Genomic DNA, 19,475 nt, shown 5'->3' on the forward strand with positions numbered 1-19,475 from the left:
GCCAGTCAAGAGAGGTGATCCAGGACGCCCCGTCATCCTGATCTCCATCGGCATGGTGGACTTCCCAGAAGCACTTTGCGACTTTGGCTCTAGTGTCAACATTATACCCAGGGTACTCTATGAAAAATTCTTTACATATCCTTTATTAGAGACAACCATGTGTTTGCAGTTTGCAGATCAGACGATAAGTTTTCCAAAGGGAATATTGAAGAACCTTTGTGTCCGAGTTGGTACCTTGTATGCCCTAGCAGATTTCATGGTGATAGAGACCAGTAATGATGAGAGAGCACCCATCATCTTAGGGAGGCCATTCTTGAACACCTCGGGAGCTGTCATCTACGCCAGTGCTGCCAAGATCAGTTTCTACATCAAAGGGAGGAAGGAGATGTTTTCCTTCAAGAACAAGACTACACAAACTCCAGAGCAATCCCGACATGAACTAAGGAAGAGGACCAACCGGAGGAACAGGAACAAGCAAGTGTGGACCGAGTCAGCTAAGATGGTCACTGCAGTTCATGGAGGCCAAGATCATCAACTTAAGCCACCGTTTTTGACCAAGAAGGACAACCCAGGAATGTCAAGCATCTATTGCTCCATAAATGGATACAACTTCTACAAGACGATTTGCGACACCGGATCGGGCGTCAACATAATGGCCGCAGTCACCTATCGACTTTTGTTCAGAACCATGCCCTTAAAACCAACATACATTCAGCTCCAGATTGCAGATCAGACGTTTTGAGAAGTTAAAGGAACAGTGACTGATGTCCCAGTCAAAATAGATGATCATTTTATCTACACTGACTTTCAGGTTATTGACATGGGAGAAGACGAATATGATCCACCCATCATCCTTGGAAGACCGTTCCTCAGCACCGTTAAAGCAATCATCTACATTGGAACCGGAGAAGTCCATATGCACTTCCCCTCAGAGAAGGTACGCCGCTATTTTACTGACCCTAACTATATCGTTGAAGACTCTAAGCAGGTCAAAAAACGACGCAACCGCAACCAGAGGAGGCAGATCATCAAGGACGGATGGACAGACTTTGAAGGAGAAGTGGTAAGGTCTGAAGACATACAGTTTAAACAGAATTATCCAGAGGAGACCGTAGCACCGAGTTAGGTGTGGAAAGAGAAGATAACTATACATAGGCGCTGCCAGAAGTACCGACTACGCCACTCAACGAATCCCAGGACGGCTGAGAAAACGGAGAGTCCCGTTCGGAGGACTTAAAAACACCGAACGCCTTTCCAAGAGGTAAACTTGGTAGTTATCCTTTCCCTTTCAATTGTTTAAAATAGTTTGCTTAGTTAATCATGTTCATACTATCCTAAAAAGAAAATAAAAATGTTAAAAAATAGTAAGCCCTATGTGAGTATACGAGTGGCATGAAACACATAAGTACATTCCCTGTGGTGGCATAAAAATAGAATAAATTTTTTTCTACTTTATAAAATAAAAATATAAAAATAGAGAGTAACATTTATTGAGGAGGCTCAACATGATAAAGGCTAGATATTTATGCTAACACCTAATCAGTTCCACAAAGCTTTGTTATCTATTTGAGCTCCACAGAATTTAAGAATCAAGAAGACTAGCAGACGGAGGACATTCTAATCGCTGTCAGGGTACTGCCGACTTTCAAATACACCTCTGCCACCTGCTAGCTACATCAGGAGAAATTATGTCAAAATTCAGCTTGGGGGAGAGCACCCCCATTTATCCCGCTAAGTATTTCTATCTATCTTTATACTTATACTATATTAAAGTATAAATATACATAACTATGGAAAACCAAATAAAGATTTTATGCTTATATATATCTTTTGCTTAGTTTGTTTAATAAATAAATAAAGTGGCTATGCTAATCTGAACCTTAATAATAAAACTCTTGCAGGGATATGATGAATAGTTGCTCTGCCTAATTTTAAAATTTTGAAGTTCTCTCTCAAGTTTAGACATAACTGTTATAATTTAAAGCTTGCTCTAAACCTAAACTTGTGGGAAGAAAACTTGATCTGAAGTCTAAGTTGTTAACGGATATGATATTTGAAGGTTGAGCTGCTGTTTATCTGTTCCTAGAGATGCTAGAATTCTGGAGAATTTTATCTTTTAAAATCTTTAAAATATTGCATGATGAGTGTCGAGGATATCAGTAAGGGGTACCCTAACTGATGTGTATAGCGAGAGCATCTGTACGAAAGTTGAGACCTCTGACTCGACGCCCCCAAGTTGTACGCACGGTCCTCGACGACCGTAGCCACGAACACGGAAAGAGCGTCCTGCGAATCGATAGGGGCTCGACCGCCGGCTACCGTCAAATACGGAAACAGGCTTGTAAGAATCGAAAGGCCTCGAGATGAAGCATGATGTGGAGATCATGATGACAGACAAGGGAGAAAATGAACAAGGCAAAGGTATAAACATAGGGTTTTACTTTTGCCGGTCTAAGATGAGTAGAGAAGTGATTGACCGGGTTTAGGATAGATAGCCGACTATCAAGAGGGGAAATCACGGTCATCACTCGAATCAAGTGCTACTAGGTCCATATCTTGAGCTTGCTAGTGAGCTTAGGCTTTGTGCGCTTTGCCTCGCAAGTTTGTGTAGGAGCTCCCCCGGTTTGCAAAGTACTAGTTGCGTAGGTTTGTGTGACCTTGCTTCTAGAATTAGTTAGGTGAGCTCTTGCTAAGGTAGTACCTTGTTTTCTTGTTTAGGTTCTTTTACAAGGTGCTAGAGAACTTAGATAGAGGGGTGTAGTCTTGGCTAGGCCGATAGATTTAATTCCGCATTTATTTCGGTTAGTCGGTGCGATAAATTTTTTTTAAAGGACTATTCACCCCCCCTCTAGTCCGCCATCTCGACCCTTCACTTCCCCACCAAACAAGCCAGAACATGGCAGGGCGCAGGGAGTGGGTCGGAACGTCCAGTCAAGACCCCCCTCGAGACGCCCAAAGTCAGCGCTCTGGCCAGCGAGGTGTTACACGGCACCTGACCCTTGAGTAGACACGTTTCCTTCCTGGGGAAGGATCGGGCGACGAATGACAGCACTTCAACCACTATGACGTAGCCGCTACCGCGACGTACGAGCGCGCAACAGATAAACCAGTCTAGGACGGCGCACAGGAGCGGGATTCAGGGGCACGCGTAATCATCATCAAAGTACCAAGACAAGACGACTCGAGGCCACGCCGGTACGGAGGCCTCGAGTAGGTCAGCACACCATACCTCTATCGACCCCTACTCTGTCGCCTATACATGTACCCTAGACCTCTCCTTGGAACTATAGAAGGGGAGGTCCGGGAGCAGATACAACACACGCGATACAACGCAAGACATACGTAGTAGAGCACTCATACTCCCTCCCATCCATCCACGCCTGTATTCACCCCTGTACAAGCACTTTGGTGCAAGATAATACAAACTCTCCTCCCCCGCTGGACGTAGGGCCTTCTCTTGCCCGAACCAGGATAAATCTTTGTGTCTTTTCTTGCATCACCATCCAGAAAGGGGAGCACGCACACAAGTTTTACTCGTTGGTGTGACCCCCCGGGGGGAAAACACCGACAGTTGGCGCGCTAGGTAGGGGTCCTGCGTGTTTTTTCACCGATTTCCCATTCCTTTCTAGATGGCCACCCCCCGTTTCGTCGATTCCATACTCCACGGTGATTTGGTTCGGGAGCCTCGAGTTCTTGTCTACCGGTTTTGGCTATGACATTATCCTGCTCTCGGTCAAAGGACCGGGAGGAGCTCGCGTTGCGCCAGCACGATTGAGGGCCCCGAGACGACCTTGCCACCACGCCTCCCCACCCAAGAAGAGACGTGGACAGTGCCACCGTCACCCCTCTGCCTCGTCACGACCGACAGTTCGTGCCAGGCAGGAAGTGACACAGGAGCCGACAGCCCCGCGCGCCGAAACCGCGGGTATGACGGCCCAACGCCACGAGGATCACACGACAACGTTGGGAGACGGCGTGCCCTGCGCACCCCCCGCGACGCTACTTCCACATGGGCTGTTCGCCCCAAGAAGAGCGCTGCCGTTCGGTCTAGACAATGCCGCGGCGTCACTTGCCAGGACGATATGTCCAAACGCCCAGACGTATGTGGAGAGACCAATGGTCCTCCCACGCGACACTGGAGCATGGCAACGGACGTCCGAGCTGTCGGATTTCTCTCAGGTACGAGGCCTTCGTTGCCTAGGGCCTAGGCGATACACAATCACCTCACTCAGGCAACGACTGCTAGAGGAGGGACGTGGATGTTTCTACGCCGCCGAGCCAGACTCTGACTCTGAGTCTGATAGCTACGACCCTACTAGGGAATGCTTCCATATCGACAGGGCGGTAGAAACTACCGACGAGACACAAGACGCCGTTGCCGGCGGTCGAGCCCCTGCAGCAAGGTAAGACCCCAGGATGCCTGGGAACGACGATCAGGTCGACCCCCTCCACAAGAAGACAGAGCCACGCAACTTGCGCAGCTACGAGAGCTCAAAGCGAAGCTCGACGAAGATCGCGAGCGCCTTGTCCTGCTTGAACAGATCCTCGAGCAGGACCAGCCATACCCGCCTGGCAGAAGTGTCCGTAGATGGGCTCGAGAAGTACATCGATAGATCGTCGGAGACGGGGAGCCTGAGCAGCCCGTTAGCCGTTTCCCTCGAGCGGGTCAGAACGTCGTGGCAGCGACAATGCTGCTACGCAATATGCCCGAACCGCCGAACTCCCAAGCGCGACGCATTCGAGACGAGGTACAGACTCTGCTCCAAGTGGCGGCAGTTCACCAGGCCGAGAGCTCGGCCTCTCGACGTCGAGGAGCAGCCACGGAGAAGCGCGATGAGCTGGCCCAGAACGAAAAGGAGGTGTCGGTCCATCAGCAGCTGCACCCTCGAGGGAAGAAGACAACACTTGTCCTCAACCACCCCGTCGAAAATCAGCGATGACACGACGCACGACGCGACATCGACGAGAATCGTCGTCGTCGATATGGGGACGCAGAAGAACGCGGTTACAGCGCCCACCACGGCGGGAGATACGACAGCGACGAGGACCGGATGGCCCTGGAACCGCCGGGCCCTCGGGTGTTCAGCAGAGCAATCCACAGCACGCCGCTGCCCAGCCCGTTTCGACCCCCGACCAGCATCGCTAAATACAATGGCAAGACCAAGCCAGAGCTATGGTTGGCAGACTTCCGGTTAGCCTATCAGTTGGGTGGCGCTCCAGGAGACGATCGAGCCATCATCCGGCAGTTGCCGCTTTTTCTCTCCGACACCGCCCGCAGATGGCTCGAGGAACTCCTGGCCAATCAAATCCACGATTGGGTCGATTTGGTCAGAGTATTCGAGGGCAACTTCAAAGGGACCTACATACGGCCTGGCAACTCATGGGACCTCAGCAAGTGCAAGCAAAAGTCAGGAGAAACTCTCCGGGAGTACGCTCGACGATTCTCGAAGCAACGCATCGAGCTGCCGCACATCCCAGACCACGACGTCATCCTGGCCTTTGTCTCAGGCACCACCAGTCAAGATTTGGTGCGGGAGTTAGGCCAGAATCGTCCTCATATCGTCGACGAGCTGATGGACGTAGTGGCAAACTACGCTGCAGGGGAAGAAGCGGTCGGCGCCTTCTTCAGCTGTGAAGGAGGGAAAGGCAAGTCGCCCGCCGATGACGATGAGGGCCCCAGTCGAGGACCCAAGAAGAACAAAAAGAAGAAGAAAGCACGGCTGTTCTAGTGGGAAGCGCTCGACGACGATCTCGTCACCGCCATGGAGCGCAAAAGGCCTCGAGGACCCCCAGAGGGGGCTATCTTCGACAAAATGCTAAAGGAGCCCTGCCCTTACCATAAGGGAGGGGCAAACCACAAGCTCGAGGACTGCCGTATGCTGAAGAAGCCTGGGGTTCAAGAAGGATGACCTGAAGAAAGAGAAGAACGGCGACAAGGGGGACGACAAAGACGACGAAGGTTTCCCAGCCGTCCACGACTGCTACATGATCTACGGTGGACCCTCGACGCAGCTAACCGCAAGGCAACACAAGAGGGAGTGCCGCGAGGTCTTTGTGGCAAGGATGGCAGTGCCCCAGTACCTCAACTGGTCAAACACCCCCATCACCTTCGATCGAGATGACCACCACGACAAGGTAGTCGCTCCCGGTGTCTACCCGCTCGTCGTCGACCCCATCATCGTCAACGCTAGGCTCTCGAAGGTGCTGATGGACGGCAGCAACAGCCTGAACATCATCTACCTCGAGACCCTCGACCTTCTCGGCATCAACAGGGCGCAGCTCCAACCGAGCGCCGGCGGATTCCATGGTGTCGTGCCAGGAAAGAAGGCGCTGCCGGTAGGTCGAATCGACTTGCCGGTCTATTTTGGCACGGCGGCCAATTTCAGAAAGGAGACCCTCACCTTTGAGGTGGTGGGATTTCGAGGCACGTACCACGCCATCATCAGGCGCCCGGGCTACGCCAAGTTTATGGCTATCCCCAACTACACCTACATGAAGCTGAAGATGCCCGGACCCAAGGGCGTCATCACCGTCAGCTCCTCCTACGAGCACGCGTACGAGTGCGACATCGAATGCGTTGAGTATGGGGAAGCTGTCGAGAACTCCACCGAGCTCACCTCGACGCTCGAAGCCCTGGCCGCAGAGGCTCCAGAGCCCAAGCGCCATGCGGGCAGCTTCGAGCCGGCAGAAGGAACGAAGAAGATCCCGCTTGACCCCAACAACTCCGACGGCAAGGTGCTGACGATCGGCGCCGACCTCGACCCTAAATAGGAAGCCGTGCTCGTCGACTTTCTCCATGCAAATGCCGACATGTTTGCATGGAGTCCCTCAGACATGCCAGGCATACCGAGGGAAGTCGCCGAGCACTCCTTGGAAAATCGAGCTAGTTCCAAGCCAGTAAAACAACGGTTGCGTCGCTTCGACGAGGAGAAACGCAAGATCATTGGTGAGGAGATCCACAAGCTTTTGACGGCCGGATTCATCAAGGAGGTTCACCATCCCGACTGGTTAGCAAACCCTGTACTAGTTAAGAAAAAGAATGGGAAAATGAGGATGTGTGTCGATTATACAAGTTTAAATAAAGCATGTCCGAAAGTTCCTTTTCCATTGCCACGTATCGATCAAATTGTTGATTCTACTGCGCGATGCGAAACCCTTTCTTTCCTTGATGCATATTCTGGTTACCATCAAATAAAAATGAAAGAGTCCGACCAGCTCGCGACATCTTTCATCACACCTTTTGGGATGTACTGTTATGTAACCATGCCGTTCGGGCTTTGAAACGCGATAGCAACATACCAGTGATGCATGCTCCACGTGTTTGGCAAATATATAGGGTCGACGGTCGAGGCATACGTCGACGATATCGTCGTCAAGTCAAAGAAACGAGGAGACCTGATTCAGAACCTCGAGATCGCTTTCAGTTGCTTACGCGCCAACAAGATCAAGCTCAACCCTGTGAAGTGCGTCTTTGGCGTACCTCGAGGCATGCTCCTAGGTTACATAGTTTCCCGACGTGGCATCGAAGCCAATCCCGAGAAAGTCTCGGCCATTACAAGAATGGGGCCGATTCAAGACGTCAAGGGAGTACAAAAAGTCACGGGATGTTTGGCGGCGCTAAGTCGTTTTATCTCGAGGTTGGGAGAAAAGGCATTGCCACTGTATCGGCTCTTGAAAAAAGCCGAGCATTTCTCTTGGACCTCCGAAGCCGAGGAAGCCCTGAATAACTTGAAGAAAACACTGACCTCTGCCCCGGTCCTAGTCCCACCTCAACCCGTAGGACCTCTACTTCTGTACGTTGCCTCGACGACCCAGGAAGAGCTTAAGGACGACGCCTAGCAGGGCCACGAAATATACCCCATTTTTCATGGTCTACGGCTCTGAGGCCGTCCTTCCAACAGACCTCGAGTATGGGTCTCCTCAACTCAAAGCCTACAACGAGGAGTCAAATAAGGAGACTCGAGAGAACACGGTCGACCAGCTCGAGGAAGCTCGAGACATAGAACTCCTCAACTCCGCCAGATACCAGCAGAAACTTCGACGCTACCACGACAAGCACATACTGTCACACACCAAAATTTCCTACTTTGGAATGTGACATAGAAAACAGTAAAAACAAAGCCAAAGGTTTTATGATTTATAAAAACTCCAACTTTAGTTATGTTGTCAACATTTTAGATAGTTGAAAAATGTGGGTTTAAAATTTTTGAAATTCAACTTAGTGGTTTGTTGCATACATGCCGTTGCATAGAGTTTATGCTTGAAAAATTAATTTATTGTCCAAAATATGCCTAGGGTTGATCCCAATTTCATCTCCCCAAAATACCAAAAGTATTTTGCCAACATCCTACAAAAATCTAGCATGACCTGCTCTCTCTCTCTCCTTGTTTTCTTTCTCGAGCTCTTAGTTATATTGGTGTCCATGAATTTTTTTTTGGGTCAATCCAACCTAGTCCAAATTCTCTCATTTTCCCAATGTATCATTAACATCTTTCTCTAGCGTTGGGTCAAGCACAACTCAGCTCAACACACCTCTCTCTCTTTCTCCCAACTCTTAGCTGCCCCTATCTCCCTCTCTCTTTCACATCAACATGCAGCTCTCGCATACATGGTGTCACCCTCGTCTTTCCCCCAATGCAGAAATAATAGAAGCACATAATGCCTCCTTTAATCTTTTGGACCAAGCAACAATAATCATTATAATTCCACTCTCTAATTTCCCTTCTTATCTCAATATTGATATGCATTGTAAAGAACAGCTCCTCCATCACTAGCTACATCCTTTTGCTGCTCACATGCCCCTATTTTGCCCATGCAAAATAAACAGCCCTCAAAGCTTGTTACTTCCCCTTAATTTCATCTCTAAATAGTATGGGTAAACATTAGGCATGCTTCATCCTCTCCCATTCATTTCTGCATGCATACATGCAACATAGATGCATTATTTTCTCTCCTCCCTCTTTTCATCACGCAGATTAGATGGACATACCTACTAAGTCGGTATCCCCTCTTATGCTGTCCCCTTCTCCTCCTTCATGCAAGAATTATATCTACATCAATTCCCTTCTCTTAATTTCCTGCCTCATCACATTTGCATGCCTCTCTAATTACAAGATTAAAAGCTGATGAACAGCCATCCCCCCTCCTCTGCTGAACACGCCAATCCCTTCTCATGCGAAAAATACATGCATCTCCTCTTTAGCTCTCTTAATTCCCTAGACAAAACTCTTTTAAGAGTGCTTCTTTATTCCACCAATTTATTATTTTTTTCTTCATCTTGCAAGTATGCAGCAGCACTACTGCATCAAGATGTTGCCCCCTCTCCTCTTCTGGTGCCGACCCCTACCTTTTCCTTAATGCAAACAGCAGCACTTAATCCATTGGCTCACCTTCTTTACATGCCCCTCATCAATCTCTCTTATCTCTCTCCCCCTTAGTGCATGAGCTTAACAACACAAAATTTTTAGGCATCAATGGCATGCAGCCATTTATCATCCCTGGACGCCCTACTCTCCCTCAGCTCTTCATGCAAAAATAACAACCACAAATAATTGTCATATCTAAATTGCTGGACCTATCTCTCTTTATTCACCCTCCTAATCTCTCCCTCTTATTTTTACATAGTTACTCATTTGAAGAGCATGGCCTGCATAGCCGGCCTCCACATTTTCTTTTCTGCTGCTCTCACGCCACTCTCTACACCCCATGCAAAAATCAGATGGATCAATTCCTTCATCTCTTATTTCACAAGGACCACCTCTCTCAAGAGTGCTCATTTAGTCCATTATTTACTCTCTTAATTTTTCAAATGCATGCATGCATTCTTTCACGTGGAGAAGCCTTCCCTCTCCTCTCTATGGCACTGCCTTCTCTCTTTACACTCACTCAAAAATACCATCAGCATCTGATTTTTCCTCCCTTAATTCCCATGGTCACACATCCCTCTTTATTCCTCTATTGGCAGCACTACTTTACTCCATTGCTTTCAATTGCATGCATGCACATAAACAACCAGCCATACCCCCTCCTCTTTTTCTCACGCAGAAACCAGCAGCACCTCTTTAACTCCTTTTTGATGGCACCAATTTTTACTCCAATTTACTTCACTCCATTTGCATGCTCTCATGCAGCAAACAACAGCTATAAAACCCCCTCATCCCCTCCTCTCTCCCTCACGCAAGCACCAGAGAAGGAGCATCCCATCTCCTCCCCTCCCTCCATCAGATGGGCGCCCCTCATCCTCTCCTTTTCCCCATGGCTGCAGCCCCAAATCCCTCAAATTCTTCTCCAACAAAATGGAACCACATGATCAATCAGAGTATGTTATGCCGCTGGTTCTATCTGCTTCTAGGCATGACAGCAACAATTGGTGAGATTTTCTCCTTGTTGTTCATCTCTTATATATCCCCTTGCTGATCTCATCAAATCACAGGACCTCAAGGAATTCCTCATGATAATCCCTAATGTACAGAGATGAGGTTGTGCTTCCTATTGAACTCCATGCAGTGATATTCCTCGCTTCTTATCGTGGTTTGCCGCCGTTGCTACTACTGCTGTGCAGCATGGTGAGGAGACTCCAACTCCTCCACTCTCACCTACATGGTCACCCTATCTTCTTCCTCTAATTTCCTCTCCTCCCTTTTTATGAAATTGCAGTACCCTGGCTGCGATGAATCCGTTATGCCACTGCACATATTTTCCCGTCGCTGGAATCCAGGAATCATTTGCATTGTGCTGCGGTAAGGGTCATGGTTTTCTCTGTTTTTGCTGAGAAACTCATGTTCATCATGTCCCCTCCTTGTTGTGACCTTTCAAGGAAATACCATGCTGCTGCAGTGCTTCATGGAGGCCATCTCAATGTGCCGTGTCGCCTTCCGAAACCAGCAGCACATCCCATCGATTGTCGACTGTTTTGCTGTCCATTATTGGCGTTTGTCGCCATCGAGATCATGTCCAGCAACCATGAACCTCAATGTGAGCCCCTCTCCCCTGTCCCCATCTTGTATACATATTCTTTTCCATAAATCATGAGCCATAGTCCAAGTTTGATCAAATTATGTCAAAAGTTTTCCCGCAATCGTGTTGCTGTCCTTTTTGGACAGCAGTGCTATTGCCGGTCAGCGTTCATGTTCTCCATTGATCTGTCAAGCTAAATGATGAATCCTTTGAATATAACATCACTTATATATTTGCAACGTCCCTGCAAAATTTCATAGCGAGAGACTTCAAGATGAAAGAGATATAATCGTCTTTTTAGTGTTTGCTGTCCCTGCTTTTTCAGCAGTGTTGTGCCTCTGTTTGGTAGTGATGTTCCCATAATACATTAGTCAAATCATCAAACCATTCATACAGCATGTGTGTCCTATCCTTGCACATGCCTCTGCAAAGTTTCATGGCTATAGGATCAAATGTGGAAGAGATATAATCCTATATTTTGCTCACTGTCCCTGCTGCCCTGCAGCAGAGTTCCAGCTGGTTGGCATGCATATTCCCGATGTTCCATCACTCCAGTGACTGTGTCCTTCAACCACAATGTGTCCTATATTGTTGCACATGCCTCTGAGAAATTCCGTGGCTATAGGATTCTAGATAAAAGAGAAATGTTTCTATCTTGTGCTTGCTGTCCCTGCTGTCCCGCAGCCGCGTTGAGACCAGTTGGCATGTGTGTTCTCGTTGAATCACCACTCTAGTGGTCATGCCCATTGATCATGGTGTATATCAAATATATACACACATCTCTGCAAGGTTTCTTGGTCATGTGAACCACAACGCCCAAAATATAAGCATCACAGTGTCGCTGCTCCTGTCATGCCAACAGCCACGCAGTACCATCTTGAAATCTCATTCCTCAGCTATCAGATGGTCAAAACATCATGTTCTTTTGCCACAACATACTCCATACAGTCCACAACAAGCCCACAAAAACGATCTCAATTTGGTGCTGCTAAGACCATGTTCCTTGTAATCATAACCACCGCTGTCCGCACTGGGTTTGCTCAACCGGTGCGCAAATCGTCATCATCGTGCTTCCCTTTTATGTAACATTTGATCAGTGCAGCCACTAGTCATAATATGTTCCATGTATTCTCTTCACAAATTTATAGTCATCAACAAATTATCCATAGATCCTTGTGCTCCATAAACCTTCCAACCACATTCATCATCTTTATTCCATTCCTATCATTTATCAAACCTTCCAACTTCTACCTTTGAACATTCATGTCTTTTAAACCATAGCTCTATTTAGTTGTTTATGTGCTCAAACATTCGTAGTTGCAAGCCTTACACGTTTAAAACCTTTGTGTCTTGTTTTATAATGCTTGATGTATTGTTTTTAGGTTTCTATTATGGTGCTTGTACCGGTTGATTGCTAACGTTAGAAGAGGATCTCTACAAGGATGATCAAGAAGTTGGATAGCAAGAATTTGGAAGGCAAGTGTAACATGAGTACCCTTGTTACCTAATAACTATATAATCATCTTTTCATATGCATGTATCTAATTTGATGAACCCCTAAGGACTTTACCTAGAACTATTGTATCTTGTATCCTTGTTTACCCTGGGTTATGCATATGGGTAGTTTTACTTAGTCCGCAATCACCAAACTGTACAATATTAATACTGATTAATGATTATGGAATCAATATTATAATGATGCTTTCTAGCAACATGGATATCAGGGGGCAAGAGCATTGGGCCTTTTGGGTGCTCTAGTCTGCTCTCCGTAAGGACTGAATCTTAAAGCGGCCACCCAGGATTTACCTTACAGCCATGAGAGCTACATGGCTCTGGCTTTAGCTTAGTAAACTGAACTTCTCTAACTTGTTAGTGGTTACCGAAAGGCGCAAGAGGGGGGTACCTCGTGGTGTATAGTTGTTTTCCTACCTTGGTGTGTACAGTGCCGCGACCACATGTGCCTCTTGGAGGAGGACACCTATGCACACTTGCCATTGAAACCTAGCGGCTACTAACTTGTTAGGGGGACTTTCGAAAGGCTTCATAGTGAACCCTGCCGACTTACCTTGGAAGTGGGTCAAGAGGCTGATCACCTCGGGCATATGGGTAACACGACTCATGGTGAAAGTGTACAAGCTCTGCAGAGTGTTTTAAAACTGATATATCAGTCGTGCTCACGGACACGAGCGGCCTGGATCCTTTTTGAGATAGATGGTCCTGTGGATGGTTTGGGTGATCATTAATTTTGATGATAATTATTATACTTCTCACCTTGGGAGCTTAAGCATAACCTAGAAACATAGGTCTAATAATAAAATATGACCAACTAAAAATGCTTATCGCAGTCAAACCAAGTCAAGCCTTTTGAGCCTTGCATCCCCTCATGTTATACTTGTTGAGTATGGTGCACTCACACTTGCTTTACATTCAACAATCAAAAATCCCGGATGGGTACCAGATGGTGATACAAAGGCGGAGCTCCCTGAGATGTTCCAGGAGTACTAGGCGAGTGTACCCCCAATCAACCGTCCCTATGGAAAATGGAGACCCAAAGTGAAGATTAGGATTAGTTTCCGCTATGCTTTGTAATAGATGTAAGCCATGTTGTAACTATGTTTCGATATATAATAAAGCATTGTTCTTGATATTCTCCATATTTGTCGCTATATGTGTCGTGTGGACATCCTGGGCACACATATAGTTAGCGCTTGGTATTCTTTGGAAAACCAGGTGTGACAGATTGGTATCAAAGCAATATTGACTGTAGGACGCTCAGCCTAGTTAGAAATGGACGTTTTTACAAACATATTTTGATAAAAACATATCCTGGCTTCCTCCTCCATGATATTTTCTAAAAGAAAAACAAAATTGTTTGCCGAAACCCCTTCTTTCTCCAAAATCCATGAAGATGCCGGTGAAGTTGAATATTCTACGTCAATAATAAACATCATCACCAAAGTTCAGGGGCTCATGCTTGTCTATCCTAATGCCTTTAGGATGTTGTTATCCTCAAGCGTCTACGTTAGTAACGATGCTAAGGTGAGTGATACTGTGCTATCATAAGGACCCTATCATGTTAGTGTGATTTAGATAGGTTGATTGTTTTGTCATGATGAACTTGTATGATTTGGCTATTTGTAATGAGTGTAGCTTCAGCGAATCTCGGGGCGAGATTCCTATTAAGGGGGGTAGAGTTGTCACACCCCAAAATTTCCTACTTTGGAATGTGACATAGAAAACAGTAAAAACAAAGCCAAAGGTTTTATGATTTATAAAAACTCCAACTTTAGTTATGTTGTCAACATTTTAGATAGTTGAAAACTGTGGGTTTAAAATTTTTGAAATTCAACTTAGTGGTTTGTTGCATACATGCCGTTGCATAGAGTTTATGCTTGAAAAATTAATTTATTGTCCAAAATATGCCTAGGGTTGATCCCAATTTCATCTCCCCAAAATACCAAAAGTATTTTGCCAACATCCTACAAAAATCTAGCATGACCTGCTCTCTCTCTCCTTGGTTTCTTTCTCGAGCTCTTAGTTATATTGGTGTCCATGAATTTTTTTGGGTCAATCCAACCTAGTCCAAATTCTCTCATTTTCCCAATGTATCATTAACATCTTTCTCTAGCGTTGGGTCAAGCACAACTCAGCTCAACACACCTCTCTCTCTTTCTCCCAACTCTTAGCTGCCCCTATCTCCCTCTCTCTTTCACATCAACATGCAGCTCTCGCATACATGGTGTCACCCTCGTCTTTCCCCCAATGCAGAAATAATAGAAGCACATAATGCCTCCTTTAATCTTTTGGACCAAGCAACAATAATCATTATAATTCCACTCTCTAATTTCCTTTCTTATCTCAATATTGATATGCATTGTAAAGAGCAGCTCCTCCATCACTAGCTACATCCTTTTGCTGCTCACATGCCCCTATTTTGCCCATGCAAAATAAACAGCCCTCAAAGCTTGTTACTTCCCCTTAATTTCCTCTCTAAATAGTATGGGTAAACATTAGGCATGCTTCATCCTCTCCCATTCATTTCTGCATGCATACATGCAACATAGATGCATTATTTTCTCTCCTCCCTCTTTTCATCACGCAGATTAGATGGACACACCTACTAAATCGGTATCCTCTCTTATGCTGTCCCCTTCTCCTCCTTCATGCAAGAATTATATCTATATCAATTCCCTTCTCTTAATTTCCTGCCTCATCACATTTGCATGCCTCTCTAATTACAAGATTAAAAGCTGATGAACAACCATCCCTCCTCCTCTGCTGAACACGCCAATCCCTTCTCATGCATAAAATACATGCATCTCCTCTTTAGCTCTCTTAATTCCCTAGACAAAACTCTCTTAAGAGTGCTTCTTTATTCCACCAATTTATTATTTTTTTCTTCATCTTGCAAGTATGCAGCAGCACTACTGCATCAAGATGTTGCCCCCTCTCCTCTTCTGGTGCCGACCCCTACCTTTTCCTTAATGCAAACAGCAGCACTTAATCCATTGGCTCACCTTCTTTACATGCCCCTCATCAATCTCTCTTATCTCTCTCCCCCTTAGTGCATGAGCTTAACAACACAAATGTTTTAGGCATCAATGGCATGCAGCCATTTATCATCCCTGGACGCCCTACTCTCCCTCAGCTCTTCATGCAAAAATAACAACCACAAATAATTGTCATCTCTAAATTGCTGGACCTATCTCTCTTTATTCACCCTCCTAATCTCTCCCTCTTATTTTTACATAGTTACTCATTTGAAGAGCATGGCCTGCATAGCCGGCCTCCACATTTTCTTTTCTGCTGCTCTCAAGCCACTCTCTACACCCCATGCAAAAATCAGATGGATCAATTCCTTCATCTCTTATTTCACAAGGACCACCTCTCTCAAGAGTGCTCATTTAGTCCATTATTTACTCTCTTAATTTTTCAAATGCATGCATGCATTCTTTCACATGGAGAAGCCTTCCCTCTCCTCTCTATGGCACTGCCTCCTCTCTTTACTCTCACTCAAAAATACCATCAGCATCTGATTTTTCCTCCCTTAATTCCCATGGTCACACATCCCTCTTTATTCCTCTATTGGCAGCACTACTTTACTCCATTGCTTTCAATTGCATGCATGCACATAAACAACCAGCCATACCCCCTCCTCTTTTTCTCACGCAGAAACCAGCAGCACCTCTTTAACTCCTTTTTGATGGCACCAATTTTTACTCCAATTTACTTCACTCCATTTGCATGCTCTCATGCAGCAAACAACAGCTATAAAACCCCCTCATCCCCTCCTCTCTCCCTCACGCAAGCACCAGAGAAGGAGCATCCCATCTCCTCCCCTCCCTCCATCAGATGGGCGCCCCTCATCCTCTCCTTTTCCCCATGGCTGCAGCCCCAAATCCCTCAAATTCTTCTCCAACAAAATGGAACCACATGATCAATCAGAGTATGTTATGCCGCTGGTTCTATCTGCTTCTAGGCATGACAGCAACAATTGGTGAGATTTTCTCCTTGTTGTTCATCTCTTATATATCCCCTTGCTGATCTCATCAAATCACACGACCTCAAGGAATTCCTCATGATAATCCCTAATGTACAGAGATGGGGTTGTGCTTCCAATTGAACTCCATGCAGTGATATTCCTCGCTTCTTATCGTGGTTTGCCGCCGTTGCTACTACTGCTGTGCAGCATGGTGAGGACACTCCAACTCCTCCACTCTCACCTACATGGTCACCCTATCTTCTTCCTCTAATTTCCTCTCCTCCCTTTTTATGAAATTGCAGTACCCTGGCTGCGATGAATCCGTTATGCCACTGCACATATTTTCCCGTCGCTGGAATCCAGGAATCATTTGCATTGTGCTGCGGTAAGGGTCATGGTTTTCTCTGTTTTTGCTGAGAAACTCATGTTGATCATGTCCCCTCTTTGTTGTGACCTTTCAAGGAAATACCATGCTGGTGCAGTGCTTCATGGAGGCCATCTCAATGTGCCGTGTCGCCTTCCGAAACCAGCAGCACTCCCATGGATTGTTGACTGTTTTGCTGTCCATTATTGGCGTTTGTCGCCATCGAGATCATGTCCAGCAACCATGAACCTCGATGTGAGCCCCTCTCCCCTGTCCCCATCTTGTATACATATTCTTTTCCATAAATCATGAGCCATAGTCCAAGTTTGATCAAATTATGTCAAAAGTTTTTCCGCAATCGTGTTGCTGTCCTTTTTGGACAGCAGTGCTATTGCCGGTCAGCGTTCATGTTCTCCATTGATCTGTCAAGCTAAATGATGAATCCTTTGAATATAACATCATTTATATATTTGCACACGTCCCTGCAAAATTTCATAGTGAGAGACTTCAAGATGAAAGAGATATAATCGTCTTTTTAGTGTTTGCTGTCCCTGCTTTTTCAGCAGTGTTGTGCATCTGTTTGGTAGTGATGTTCCCCATAATACATTAGTCAAATCATCAAACCATTCATACAGCATGTGTGTCCTATCCTTGCACATACCTCTGCAAAGTTTCATGGCTATAGGATCAAATGTGGAAGAGATATGATCCTATCTTTTGCTCACTGTCCCTGCTGCCCCGCAGCAGAGTTCCAGCTGGTTGGCATGCATATTCCCGATGTTCCATCACTCCAGTGACTGTGTCCTTCAACCACAATGTGTCCTATATTGTTGCACATGCCTCTGAGAAATTCTGTGGCTGTAGGATTCTAGATAAAAGAGAAATGTTTCTATCTTGTGCTTGCTGTCCCTGCTGTCCCGCAGCCGCGTTCAGACCAGTTGGCATGTGTGTTCTCGTTGAATCACCACTCTAGTGGTCATGACCCTTGATCATGGTGTATATCAAATATATACACACATCTCTGCAAGGTTTCTTGGTCATGTGAACCACAACGCCCAAAATATAAGCATCACAGTGTCGCTGCTCCTGTCATGCCAACAGCCACGCAGTACCATCTTGAAATCTCATTCCTCAGCTATCAGATGGTCAAAACATCATGTTCTTTTGCCACAACATACTCCATACAGTCCACAACAAGCCCACAAAAATGATCCTTATTTGGTGCTGCTAAGACCATGTTCCTTGTAATCATAACCACCGCTGTCCGCACTGGGTTTGCTCAACCGGTGCGCAAATCGTCATCATCGTGCTTCCCTTTTATGTAACATTTCATCAGTGCAGCCACTAGTCATAATATGTTCCATGTATTCTCTTCACAAATTTATAGTCATCAACAAATTATCTATAGATCCTTGTGCTCCATAAACCTTCCAACCACATTCATCATCTTTATTCCATTCCTATCATTTATCAAACCTTCCAACTTCTACCTTTGAACATTCATGTCTTTTAAACCATAGCTCTATTTAGTTGTTTATGTGCTCAAACATTCGTAGTTGCAAGCCTTACATGTTTAAAACCTTTGTGTCTTGTTTTATAATGCTTGATGTATTGTTTTTAGGTTTCTATTATGGTGCTTGTACCGGTTGATTGCTAACGTTAGAAGAGGATCTCTACAAGGATGATCAAGAAGTTGGATAGCAAGAATTTGGAAGGCAAGTGTAACATGAGTACCCTTGTTACCTAATAACTGTATAATCATCTTTTCATATGCATGTGTCTAATTTGATGAACCACTAAGGACTTTACCTAGAACTATTGTATCTTGTATCCTTGTTTACCCTGGGTTATGCATATGGGTAGTTTTGCTTAGTCCGCAATCACCAAACTGTACAACATTAATACTGATTAATGATTATGGAATCAATATTATAATGATGCTTTCTAGCAACATGGATATAAGGGGGCTAGAGCATTGGGCCTTTTGGGTGCTCTAGTCTGCCCTCCGTAAGGACTGAATCTTAAAGCGGCCACCGAGGATTTACCGTACAGCCATGAGAGCTACATGGCTCTGGCTTTAGCTCAGTAAACTGAACTTCTCTAACTTGTTAGTGGTTACCGAAAGGCGCAAGAGGGGGGTGCCTCGTGGTGTATAGTTGTTTTACTACCTTGGTGTGTACAGTGCCGCGACCACATGTGCCTCTTGGAGGAGGACACCTATGCACACTTGCCATTGAAACCTCGCGGCTACTAACTTGTTAGGGGGACTTTCGAAAGGCTTCATAGTGAACCCTGCCGACTTACCTTGGAAGTGGGTCAAGAGGCTGATCACCTTGGGCATATGGGTAACACGACTCATGGTGAAAGTGTACAAGCTCTGCAGAGTGTTTTAAAACTGATATATCAGCCGTGCTCACGGACACGAGCGGCCTGGATCCTTTTTGAGATAGATGGTTCTGTGGATGGTTTGGGTGATCATTAATCTTGATGATAATTATTATACTTCTCACCTTGGGAGCTTAAGCATAACCTAGAAACATAGGTCTAATAATAAAATATGACCAACTAAAAATGCTTATCGTAGTCAAACCAAGTCAAGTCTTTTGAGCCTTGCATCCCCTCATGTTATACTTGTTGAGTATGGTGCGCTCACACTTGCTTTACATTCAACAA

The 19,475-nt window shown here is 45.8% G+C and overlaps 2 protein-coding genes across 6 annotated transcripts; both read left to right on the forward strand.

Annotated features, from left to right (window-relative positions):
* On the forward strand, positions 10,280–12,488 carry LOC110436621. 3 transcript variants are annotated; one of them, XR_002454430.1, is made up of 4 exons: positions 10,280–10,565; positions 10,657–10,739; positions 10,837–10,974; positions 12,339–12,488. XR_002454430.1 is itself a non-coding variant. In XM_021464029.1 (4 exons), exons 1-4 carry the CDS (start codon positions 10,464–10,466, stop codon positions 12,365–12,367), a joined length of 372 nt encoding a protein of 123 aa, XP_021319704.1. In that variant the 5' UTR covers positions 10,280–10,463; the 3' UTR covers positions 12,368–12,488. The 3 variants fall into 3 exon arrangements, 1 of the variants encoding a protein (XP_021319704.1); XR_002454429.1 differs by having other exon boundaries at positions 10,280–10,369; positions 10,433–10,565; positions 10,657–10,974; XM_021464029.1 differs by having other exon boundaries at positions 10,817–10,974.
* On the forward strand, positions 16,364–18,617 carry LOC110436643. 3 transcript variants are annotated; one of them, XR_002454464.1, is made up of 4 exons: positions 16,364–16,649; positions 16,741–16,823; positions 16,921–17,057; positions 18,424–18,617. XR_002454464.1 is itself a non-coding variant. In XM_021464068.1 (4 exons), exons 1-4 carry the CDS (start codon positions 16,548–16,550, stop codon positions 18,457–18,459), a joined length of 378 nt encoding a protein of 125 aa, XP_021319743.1. In that variant the 5' UTR covers positions 16,364–16,547; the 3' UTR covers positions 18,460–18,617. The 3 variants fall into 3 exon arrangements, 1 of the variants encoding a protein (XP_021319743.1); XR_002454463.1 differs by having other exon boundaries at positions 16,364–16,453; positions 16,556–16,649; positions 16,741–17,057; XM_021464068.1 differs by having other exon boundaries at positions 16,901–17,057.

This window comes from Sorghum bicolor, chromosome 6, assembly GCF_000003195.3.
Source record: "Sorghum bicolor cultivar BTx623 chromosome 6, Sorghum_bicolor_NCBIv3, whole genome shotgun sequence".
Taxonomy (NCBI): Eukaryota; Viridiplantae; Streptophyta; class Magnoliopsida; order Poales; family Poaceae; genus Sorghum; species Sorghum bicolor.

Bases quoted from the DNA above. Each gene is read 5' to 3' on its own strand.
- LOC110436621 (XM_021464029.1), top strand. From the start codon at position 10,464: ATGTACAGAGATGAGGTTGTGCTTCCTATTGAACTCCATGCAGTGATA. The intron at 10,566-10,656 runs GTGAGGAGACTC...ATGAAATTGCAG, and splicing joins TACTACTGCTGTGCAGCATG to TACCCTGGCTGCGATGAATC. The intron at 10,740-10,816 runs GTAAGGGTCATG...TGACCTTTCAAG, and splicing joins ATCATTTGCATTGTGCTGCG to GAAATACCATGCTGCTGCAG.
- LOC110436643 (XM_021464068.1), top strand. From the start codon at position 16,548: ATGTACAGAGATGGGGTTGTGCTTCCAATTGAACTCCATGCAGTGATA. The intron at 16,650-16,740 runs GTGAGGACACTC...ATGAAATTGCAG, and splicing joins TACTACTGCTGTGCAGCATG to TACCCTGGCTGCGATGAATC. The intron at 16,824-16,900 runs GTAAGGGTCATG...TGACCTTTCAAG, and splicing joins ATCATTTGCATTGTGCTGCG to GAAATACCATGCTGGTGCAG.